Below are 11,528 nucleotides of genomic sequence, written 5' to 3' on the forward strand. Positions count from 1 at the left end.
AATGCCTTGCTCAGAGGTTAGCCCTAGGCTCTGGAAACACTGAACCATCCGATATTGAATCGAATTGTGACCCTGGAACGCAGATGCTTCCAAAGCTCGTGAAAGCTCGTCTTGTCTTTTCAGACTCGCCGTTATTCTCATGTTATAATATTGTTAAAACCCGGGTCTTCCCTCCTTCTGCTACCCTCCAAGCCAACGCTGACCACCTGACCTCCTCTCCCCCGCCCCTCAGGCCCTCTCGCCGGCGCCGGTCGCTGGGTGTGGGCGTGGCCAACGCCACCCAGACCCTGCCCAACTTCCTCACCACGGCGCCCAGCCCGGCAGGAGGCCTCACCACCCCAAGCCCCGAGGAGGAGGGCTCCAAGGTTCGCTTTTCAACCACCTTGACCTCATTCTCCTCTTAATGGTTAGAGTTGTTCCGGTACCGATACCAGTGTCGGTAATTCCTCCAATGCTGCCTAAAATGGGGTATTGGCGAGTGTCTATGCGTCGATCCGATACCATCACATGACTAACCCTAACCCGAAAACGAAATCTCTATTCTGTCTCCCCAAACCCCTTCTGCCTTAAGAAAACAAGGGTAACTTTACGTTTACGTGATATTTCTCTATGTTACTGCAGATGCGGGGGGGCAATTACCTCGATCCCTGTACCCTTAAAGTTAGCCACTACATGGCAGAATGTGTTCCTGGCTTGTTTTGTCAGATTCACTCTCTGCCATCCGATCAATAGCACTCGGTCCCCATGGTAACATACCTAAGCCTAGTTTAAAATCGCCATCCTCCTGGTTGAACTTGTTTTCCCCAGAGCTGTTAAACCTCAATAAATGTTCTCATTCAACTTGTTTAGTCCATTTATTTACATCTCTCCACAGAATAACATTAAAGCATCGCCACAACAGGGAAATGGCTACCGTAAATAATAGAATAGAGGCGCCAACCGATTGACCTCAACAAGAGCAACTTCCTTCAGATAGCCGGTACCGTTCCATCCATCCAAGCGCCTGACCCGTGATCCGTCCTTTTCCCTTGGTGCCTTCAGGTGGAACTGAAGGTGTTTGCCAAGGAGTCCACGGTGATCTCCAACCTGCACCACTTCACCAGCTACAAGATCGAGATCCTGGCCTGCAACCACCTCACAGACCCCCTGCGCTGCAGCATGGCCACCTACGTCAGCGCGCGCACCATGCCAGAGGGTACCTTCTGTCCATTCTATCACACATCTAGACCCCACCCCTAGTGTTTTGTACTCGGTATCATCCGACCCAAATGCAAGGACGTAAGTTGTACGTCCTGGCACTTAATGTACGCACTTATTGTAAGTTGTACGTCCTGGCAATTAATGTACGCACTTATTGTATGTTATGCATCCCACTTAAAAAGAGCAGTTAGCATTGTGTAGCATCTTATCCTAGCTATCTTTGTTGTGTACGGGGAATGGGTTAACCCAGCAATTGTTGGTGCTTGGCACTTGTTTTTATGAACCTCCTCACTGTCCCGACAGCGATATAATGTTTCTCTTTCTTCTGACAAACGTACTTATTGTCCGTCGCGTTAGATCAAAGCGTCTCAATGTAAATGTAATGCGTTTGAGGCGTGACGGGACGGTGGTGTGGCAACACGCCTCCCCGGTATCGTAGCACGTCGCCTGACCCCCCCGCCCGCCGTCCCCTACCTACCCTCTCAGAAAAAGCAGACGACATCCCGGGGCGCGTGACCCACGACATGATCCCCGACGAGCCCAACTCGGTGTTCATCCGCTGGCAGGAGCCCCGCACGCCCAACGGCCTCATCGTCCTCTACGAGCTCTTCTACCGGAAGGTCGGGGACCAGGAGGTCAGTGCAGCGGGGGCCGGCCGGAGGGGGGGGGGGGGGGGGGGGGGGGAGGGGCACCAGGAAGGGGAGGGTGTAGGGAAGGGGCAACAAGAAGGGGAGGGTGTAGGGGCTGAGTCACCAGGAAGGGGAGGGTGTAGGGGTGGGGAAGGGGCACCAGGAAGGGGAGGGTGTAGGGGCTGCGTCACCAGGAAGGGGAGGGTGTAGGGGCTGAGTCACCAGGAAGGGGAGGGTGTAGGGGCTGAGTCACCAGGAAGGGGAGGGTGTAGGGGCTGAGTCACCAGGAAGGGGAGGGTGTAGGGGCTGAGTCACCAGGAAGGGGAGGGTGTAGAGATGGGGTAAGGGTTAACCGGAAGAGGAGGGTGTAGGGGTGGGGACGGGGAACCAGGAAGCGGAGGCCAGGGGTGGGGGTGGGGTGGGGAGGGGTGCTGCAGAGGGTGAAGCTCTGAAGCAAAGTTATGGCCTGCACAGAAGAGAACAACAGAAGAGATAATAGGAAATTGCCTCCATGTGTGTGTGTGTGTGTGTGTGTGTGTGTGTGTGTGTGTGTGTGTGCGCGCGCGCCTGCATGTACGCGTGTGTGCGAGAGCGTGAGTAGTGCACGCATGGATGAGTTCAGATTTGTTTGCGGTCCAGAATGCAAGCGTTTTCTAATCCTAAATACTATATGTGTGTGTGTGTGTGTGTGTGTGTGTGTGTGTGTGTGTGTGTGCGTGTGTGACACTGTGTGTGACACTGTTGTTTACTTGTTGTTGAATGTGTGGATTTATCCCTCATTGATATTCATGGCTGCACCGCCTGGCCCCAGGAACCAGCAGCAGCAGCAGCAGCAGCAGCAGCAGCTCTGTTACCATAGTAACGGAGGCAGGAAGGAAGAGTAGAGTGCAGCCAGGGGCAGGGATGGGCCAGTGTCTCCGATGACACCTCCAGTGCTCTGCAGCAACACTGACACAACACTGGGTAGGAGATGGAGATGGGCCATCCCAAGAGGTGGTCCCGCATCTCATGAAGACCACTCGATTAGTGACTGGTGACTGGTGACCGGTGACCGGTGACTGGTGACTGGTGACTGGTGACTGGTGACTGGTGACTGGGGACTGGTGACTGGTGACTGGTGACTGGTGACTGGTGACCGGTGACCGGTGACCGGTGACCGGTGACTGGTGACCGGTGACTGGTGACTGGTGACTGGTGACTGATTCTGGCCAAACAAAGTTGCTAGTTCAGCAGCGGTTGTGTTGACATTAAACAACGAAGCTCGACTCTGCACGGGTCGTAACTTGTTCGTTTTCTGTACCGTTTTTATTGCGTATGTACTCGTAGAAGCTGAAAAATGTAAAGAAATCCAACACCCAGTCTCTGCCCCCCTGAGCGTCTGCCCGGGTCTAACTCGTGTGCTGTGTCTGCAGTTCCACACGGCCTGCGTGTCCCGACCCGCCTACATGAGCAAAGGGGGCACCAAGCTGAGACTGGTGCATCCTGGGAACTACAGCGTGAGAGTGCGCGCCAGATCGCTGGCGGGGAACGGCTCCTTCACCGAGAACGCCTTCTTCTTCATGCCCGACAGTAAGGCCCCCGGGCTAAATATCCTCTCTCTCCATGCCAGCGTGACAGCTACGATCCGCTTATGACTTCATTAGCAGCTTTTAATGAAGATGCGTTGGCTCCCTGACAGCTCCGCCAACATCGGCGGCGGCCGAGGTTTCCCGGCGAGGTGTTTGATGCGGGAACCTTAAAGACACCGTTGCTGCCGTTTGAGATTTTGATCTCGACGAGATTGTATTAAACACGAATCGTTCCAGGGCCGTATTTCTTGCGTTTGTAAAAGCATGCTTGAATAACATAATTCTGATTCTGATTAATAATGGTTATTAGATATTATATATATATATTTTTTTTTTGTTTAGTTTATTTACTGATATATTTGGATGTTCTCCTCAAGCACTCCGCCATGTGTCACCACTGACCAACAGCGTGTGTGCGTGTGTGTTTCAGAGGACAGCGGCCTGCTGAAGATCCTCGTCGGCCCGGTCATCTGCTTCATCCTGCTGCTCTGCGTCGGGGGCGGAGTCTTTGTGATCTTCAAGAAGAAGTAGGTCGCAAGAACGCCGTTTTGTTTCGCTTTCGTTTCCTTCCTCCTCAAATAGGTTTCTTGAGGTTGAAAACGATACCGTCATCATGCGGGAGAAAAAGTTCCCCTTACCTTTCATTTTGTTCCTCCAGACAAACGGAAGGCCCCACGGGACCTCTGATCGCCTCCTCCAACCCCGAGTACATCAGCGCCAACGATGGTGAGCCCTGTTCTGTACTGTTTATGTACTACGCACTAGCGTTGGGAATAACAGGGTGCCTAACGATACAATACAATACGATACATGGCCCACGATGCCGATAGTATCGCGACACAGCGACTCTGCGATAATCAATATATTGTGAGACAATAATGTGATGATTCTTCACGATGTATTTCTAGCGATGAATACAAAATAGCTGTGAAAATGGGAAGTCTTAATTCATGGTCTAAACTGAGTTCTTCAGTCACTCGTCGTTGGCTAGTTAACTTCCGTTCAAGATTCCCTCGTTCGTGTGTTGAGCGCCCCCTTGAGGAGCAATGCGGTAGTGATAGCTGGGAGCAGAAAAATCGGTTCAGAGCACTTTAGGAATTAAAATATCGATATTTGGGGTGATATTTCCTGCCTAGCTCTTCATGAATGAAGAATTAAAATGCAAAAGAAAATTCTCAAATAAATCATAAAAAATAGATAAAAATGTATATCAATGTTTGGCACCAGTATTGATTCTCGTATCCCATCCCTACTATGCACTATTTAAGTGCTTTATATTATATATGTACTCTATAATGTACTTATAATCGCCTTCCAACGAGTTTTTCATTCAATGTCTTTAAAGTGTGATGCTGTCTATGTGGAGAACTGGGGCCTGTGTGGATATAGTATTGAAGGGTACTATGTCATGACTGGACCTCGCCCTGGTATTCATGAGGAGGGGAGGGACTCTGAGCCGGCAGGGAGGCGGTCTCTTGGGGCTTGGAGGGAAGACAGGGTTCAATAGTGAATAATCCTTACACTGTTTGTGTGTGTGTGTGTGTGTGTGTGTGTGTGTGTGTGTGTGTGTGTGTGTGTGTCTCTATCTTTGTGTGTGTTTGTGTGTGTGTGTGTGTGTGTGTTTTTGTGTGTGCGTCTCTCTATGTGTGTGTGTGTGTGTGTGTGTGTGCGTCTCTATGTGTGTGTGTGTGTATCCATGTCCGCGTGTGTGTGTCTTCATGTGCGTGCGTGTGTGTGTGTCTGCGTGTGTGTCTGTCTGTGTGTGTTCTGCGTGCATTTCTGTGTGTGTGTGTGTGTGTGTGTGTGTGTGTGTGTGTGTGTGTGTGTGTGTGTGTGTGTGTGTGTGTGTGTGTGTGTGTGTGTGTGTGTGTGTGTGTGTGCGCAGTGTACGTGCCTGACGAGTGGGAGGTGCCGCGGGACAAGATCGTGGTGATGCGTGAGCTGGGCCAGGGCTCGTTCGGCATGGTGTACGAGGGCCTGGCCAAGGACATCATCAAGGGCGAGCCCGACACCCGCGTGGCCGTCAAGACGGTCAACGAGTCGGCCAGCCTGCGGGAGCGCATCGAGTTCCTCAACGAGGCGTCCGTCATGAAGGCCTTCATCTGTCACCACGTGGTACGCATGTGGCTCAGGAGGTAGAGAGGGTCGGCTGGTACCCGGAAGGTTGCTAGTTCGATCCCCGGCTCCTCCAGTGTCGAGGTGTCCCTGAGCGAAAGCCAGCGCCTCGTAATGTAAAGCGCTTTGAGTGGCCACTGGGTGATGGAGCCATTGTTGGATGTGACCGGTTGTTCGGTAACACGGCTTCCTATAAGCTCATGGTTTACTCCCCTTGAGGAGGCAGGGATTCTGGAGATTGCTGTTGACATTCAATTTGGGCGATCATTTTTAAACTCAACAATACTGCAATGTCTGTTTTTCATTTGCATTAATAACACATCATTATTCCACAATATAGAACTACATTTTATAAGAACTGAACGCTAATCCCAGTAACAAATATTTGCATATAATATAGTTCTAGCCTGCTCAACTGTGTGTGTGTGTGTGTGTGTGTGTGTGTGTGTGTGTGTGTGTGTGTGTGTGTGTGTGTGTGTGTGTGTGTGTGTGTGTGTGTGTGTGTGTGTGTGTGTGTGTGTGTGTGTGTGTGTGTGTGTAGGTGCGTCTGCTGGGCGTGGTCTCCAAAGGCCAGCCCACCCTGGTGGTGATGGAGCTCATGACCCACGGCGACCTGAAGAGCTACCTGCGCTGCCTCCGGCCCGAATCTGAGGTACCGTCCCCGTCGGCCAATAGCATCGCCTGGCTCATATTATCCCCAAACATAAAAGGGAGCGTTTCAACTCGTGACCTTGAGACACCATTTCCCTGAGCATCTCTCTCGGTTTGTCTCTCTCTCTCTCTCTCTCTCTCTCTCTCTCTCTCTCTCTCTCTCTCTCTCTCTCTCTCTCTCTCTCTCTCTCTCTCTGTCTCTCTCCCTGTCTCTCTCTCTCTCTCTCTCTCTCTCTCTCTCTCTCTCTCTCTCTCTCTCTCTCTCTCTCTCTCTCTCTCTCTCTCCCTGTCTCTCTCTCTCTCTCTCTCTCTCTCTCTCTCTCTCTCTCTCTCTCTCTCTCTCTCTGTCTCTCTCTCTCGCTCTCGCTCTCGCTCTCGCTCTCTCTCTCTCTCTCTGCCTGGGCTTTTCTTTTCCGTCTCACAGTATAACCCGACGGGCCGGCCACCGCCCACCTTGAAGCTGATGATCCAGATGGCCGGGGAGATCGCCGATGGCATGGCCTACCTCAACGCCAAGAAGTTCGTCCACCGTGACCTGGCCGCCAGGAACTGCATGGTGGCCGAGGACTTCACTGTCAAGATCGGAGGTCTCGCCCACGCTTCCTCCTCCTCCTCCTCCTCCTCCTCCTCCTCCTCTCCTTTTGCCTTTTCCTCACAAACAACTGTGAACCATTTTGAAACTGTATTGAAAAACAGTACATTGCATCGTGTAGCGTCTTATCATGGCTTTCTTTGTTGTATATACGGGGAATGGGTTAACCTAGCGATCGTTAGTGCTTGGCAATTGTTTCTATGAACATCCTTAGTGTACCGACAGCGATATGTTGTTGTTTCTCTTTCTTCTGACAAATGCTTATTGCCGCTGGCTTTGGATTAAAGAGTCTGCTAAATGACCGAAATGTAAAAGTAAATGTTGTTGTTGTATTTTTTTTCGGGGAAGTCAAGCCACGTTCGTACGAAGCCGTCGAGTCCGATGTTTATTTCGTAGATTTGATATCAAATGCTTCACATGTTGGATACGAAAGCTACGTCCGGAGAGAGTGTCAGTTTTCATCCTCTTTCCATCCCCCCCCCCCCCCCCCCCCTCCCCCCACCACCACCAGACTTCGGGATGACCCGAGACATCTACGAGACGGACTACTACCGCAAGGGGGGCAAGGGCCTTCTGCCGGTGCGCTGGATGGCCCCGGAGTCGCTGAAGGACGGGGTCTTCACCGCCCACTCGGACTGCTGGTACGACCCTCCCTTAAAGCCAATGGGTTTTCTAGATCGTCTGAGCTTCAGGCCATGTTCTTCAAGAGTGTAGGCAAAATGTGAAAGTGCGCCACACATGCTAAAATTAGCTGTGTACCCTCAATGCTTTTATTCGGTTAAGGAGGGGCTTTTTGTACACACTAGGTGGCGAACATGTGTCTCATATTTCCCTGAGATTTCTTTCTCGTATTTGAATGATTGGGAGCGTCTATACTGGGATTCGTTCCTTGTGTCGTGTCGACTTCCGTGGAGTGTTGACAAAGCCTACTGATCGAGCAGAGCGTGATTCTTCAGTAAATGTGGTGTGTGAAATTAAACCACTACTTCTTCGCCCACCCCACTGCTTGTGTGTGTGTGTGTGTGTGTGTGTCTGCGTGTGTCTGTGTACGTTTGTGCACGTGTCTTTGTCTGCGTGTGTATGTTTGCGCATGTGTGTCTGTGCGTGTGTGCGTATGTGTGTGTCTGCGCGTGTGCGTTTGTGTGTGTTTGTCTGTGCACCTGTGTGTGTGTGTGTGTGTGTGTGTGTGCGCGCGTGTGTGCAGGTCGTTTGGGGTGGTGCTGTGGGAGATCACCACGCTGGCGGAGCAGCCCTACCAGGGCCTGTCCAACGAGCAGGTGCTGAAGTTCGTCATGGACGGAGGCTACCTGGACCGGCCGGACAACTGCCCCGAGAGGATGTGAGTAGAAACACACAGCGGGGGGGGGGGGGGGGGTAGAAGGACCTAGGGACGCACCCGGCGCTGAACTGCTCCCTTTCATCCTCCTCCTCCTCCTCCTCCTCTCTCTCTCGGGACCGAGCCCTGTTGCTATGGAGACGCACTGACCAGGCCAGACCCTGAGGAACCAACCTGCCATCTTTTTTGTACAAATGATTCTGTGTGGCGACGCGTTGCAGCAAGACGCCTGTTTTCCCCCTCTAAGATATCACCCGCCACTAGCACCAACAAAGTCGGTCCTAGAGACGTTCCGTTACCATTTTGTTCCTTCCCCACACCGATTCAGAGTCCTAAACTTGAGTATCGGCCGATACCGAGTTTATACCGATACAGCATCTAGCGTTGTAACTGCCAATAGCACTTGTTCTTATTAAAGCCTTACGATGACGGCAATGTGTAGTCCGTTGACTGTAGCATAATACATTTGTATTCTGCCGCGTTTACCGTTCCGATTTTTCCACCTCTGACCGTTTACGAGCGCAGCATAACACTGCACGTGTTTGTGATGTTCCTGTGAAGTAAATGATCTAGTCACGTGATGGTATCGAATCGGCCCATTGACTCACATCACTCACCGATCACCAATTTCCGACAGCCGTATCGGCATCGAAAACAACTCCAGTCGGCCTCCACGAACCCTCCTCTCCTCCTCCCCCCCCCACCCATGCAGGCACAACCTGATGCAGATGTGCTGGCAGTACAACCCCAAGATGCGGCCCGTGTTCCAGGAGATCATCGAGATGCTGCGCGAGGACCTGCACGCGTCCTTCCAAGAGCTCTCCTTCTTCTACAGCGAGGAGAACAAGCAGCCCGAGGCCGAGGACTTTGACCTGGACCTGGAGAACATGGAGAGCATTCCCTTGGACCCTTCCTCCTACTCCCAGCGGGGGGGAGGGGGGGGCGGGGGGGAGAGCCTGGGCCGGGAGGGCGGGCCCTCGGGGACCCCGCGGGGGGGCCCCTACGATGAACACGTGCCCTACACGCACATGAACGGCGGCAAGAAGAACGGTCGCATCCTGTCGTTGCCCCGCTCCAGCCCGTCCTAACGGTCACCGCGTTCTCCCCCTCCCTCCCTCCCTCCCTCCCCCCCCCCCTTGACCCCCAGCGTGTTATTCCTCTCTGAACTAGATCCAAACTGCCTCCTTCCTCTCCACCTCCACCTCCACCTCCACTACCACCACCCACCACCCACGCCCCTCCATGCCTCCATTCCCCTCCGGTCCGTTGCCTTCATCCTCTGTTTCCAGACGTTTCCCCCCCTCCATCGTGGAAGCCCCCTTCACTCCCACGATCACAACCAGGACAACCAAACCCCCAAACCCTTCTCAGGACTCCCCCCCCCCCCCCCCCCCCCCCCCCCCCCCCCCCGTGCTGCTCTACCCCTCCCCCCCCCTCCCTCACGCCGCCAACCTCAGGCCGGCGAGGGGGTACGACGACACAGTGTCAATGCAACACTGTTTTCATATTTATCGCCATGGTTCATCTACGGGGGGGGGGGTCTGTCGCGTGGAGGACGCCCCTCACCGTATCGCCTCGTCTGGCGACGCCCTAGTCTGGCCTTTGCCAGACCAATGTCTGACTCTGTACGCGGTTGGCTGCTTGCCGTCGCTTCCCTGTCGTCATTGTGTTGTTAAGCCAGCCAATAGCGCGCCGCGGGGGGAAAAGCCAGCTTGGTGACTGGCTCCCGCAAAAAAACGTATCGGAAGCAGAAAGAAATGTATTGCTCTTCTCCAGACCCTTGTGCCGGGGCGGAGTCAAATCGCCGGCAGAATGGGCGGGGCTAAACCAGTCTTGCGACGCCCAGGTTCCCCGGACTGATGTCTGACAGCGACAGGTAACCCGGGGCGACAAGACAGAGAGACCGGAAAGAGAAAAAGAAAGGGAGAGACAGAGAGAGAAAAACTGTGAACACAACAAACCTTAGACATCCAGAAGGCTGCTTTCTTCTCCTACCCTCCCACCCTCCCTCCCTACCTCCTCTCCTCCCTCCCTACCTCCTCTCCTCCCATACTTTTGACAGTATGTCCCCCCCCTCCCCCCCCCCCCCCCACTCCTTCAAGTGAGATATCTCTCTACTCAACTGTGGCCTTTTTATTGGTGGCCTCTCAGCAAAGACTGGTGTCTTCGGGGTCCAGCGGTGAGTCACCACTGGTGGGGGGGGTTGGTAGAACTGTGGGGGTTCCACAGCAAAGACTCGATATTAGAACAAAATGTCTATCTGTAGAATATGTTTTGTTCCTCATTTTATTATTTTTTTCTTTTTCTTTTAATTTTTTTTTTTTTTGCCAGTTCTGCAGAATTCCAAACGAGTACAGGTTCATCTGTGTTTTGGTGAATTGTTTTTAATTTATTTGCGTTTCTTTTGGTTATTTTTCATCTTCTATCCTCCTTTTCCGTGTCTCTCTCTCTCTCTCTCTCTCTCTCTCTCTCTCTCTCTCTCTCTCTCTCTCTCTCTCTCTCTCTCTCTGTGTCTCCACTCTCTCTGTGTGTTTCTCTGTCCCGGCGATATGGCTGAAGGATATTTAAACAGTTCAGGATTGGACAGAAGAGCTCCTCAGACTGACCAATAGCTGCTGCTTTGATACATTTTAGTGGGTTTAGAAATATATAATATATATATAGTATATACGGAATATTGGTATTTATGTATCAATATTTTATATATAATATATGGAATATTGATGTTTTGTATATAGTTCATGTTTGTAATATTTTTCATCAGAAGTTTTGCTGATAAGATGTTTTTAGAATTTTATTTTGTCTGAATCTTTCTCTTTCTGTGGGCTTTTTTTTTTGTTATTTTTCTTACACAGCCTTGCCCCAGTACAGAGTACACTAGTACACTACCCACCCGTCTGTGTTCCGTGTCTTAGCTCTCCCGACCAGGACGGCCCTAGATTATTATCCAATCAGTGCATTTTTAAGAAAAGAGAAAATGAAACCGTGGTTTCATCCAAGAGCTATTGTAAATTGGGAGGCCACACACGCACACACACACAGACACAGACACACACATACACTCACACATGGACACACACATGAACACACACACAAAATAAGTTATGAACCAAAAGAAGCTTTAAAAACAGGGGAATGAGGTCTTAGTAGGTCTGAGTGCACAATGGCGTGCATGGTCCTTTGTTTCGGGCCGTCTGTTGGCTCCGGGGTCACAGCGGCTCTGGCCTTGGTTGTTGTTGTCGTTGGTTTTTTCGGTGGCATTCAAGTGGGAGTGTGGCAATCCCTGTCGGTGTTGCCAGATTGGGCCAGATTTCCCGCCCAATCTGGCAACCGTGTTGCCGGATTGGGCAGGGAAATCTGGCCCAATCTGGCAACACTGATCACTGTGTCGGTGAGGCGTCTGAATCGCCGCCGATGTCTGCCGTCGTTTGGAGAGG

The 11,528-nt window shown here is 52.0% G+C and overlaps 1 protein-coding gene across 1 annotated transcript in view; it reads left to right on the plus strand.

Annotated features, from left to right (window-relative positions):
* insrb (insulin receptor b) overlaps positions 1-9,191 on the plus strand; it is a 69,062-nt gene extending 59,871 nt beyond the window's left edge. The window contains 12 exon segments of the mRNA XM_056603297.1: positions 9-365; positions 1,042-1,195; positions 1,687-1,835; positions 3,242-3,398; positions 3,828-3,924; positions 4,056-4,123; positions 5,283-5,512; positions 6,054-6,164; positions 6,588-6,750; positions 7,267-7,396; positions 7,960-8,094; positions 8,804-9,191. Coding sequence (XP_056459272.1) covers positions 9-365; positions 1,042-1,195; positions 1,687-1,835; positions 3,242-3,398; positions 3,828-3,924; positions 4,056-4,123; positions 5,283-5,512; positions 6,054-6,164; positions 6,588-6,750; positions 7,267-7,396; positions 7,960-8,094; positions 8,804-9,179 — 2,127 coding nt within the window. The 3' untranslated portion in view covers positions 9,180-9,191.
* Positions 9,192-11,528: the final 2,337 nt, after the last annotated feature.

This window comes from Gadus chalcogrammus, chromosome 12 (genome assembly GCF_026213295.1).
Source record: "Gadus chalcogrammus isolate NIFS_2021 chromosome 12, NIFS_Gcha_1.0, whole genome shotgun sequence".
Taxonomy (NCBI): Eukaryota; Metazoa; Chordata; class Actinopteri; order Gadiformes; family Gadidae; genus Gadus; species Gadus chalcogrammus.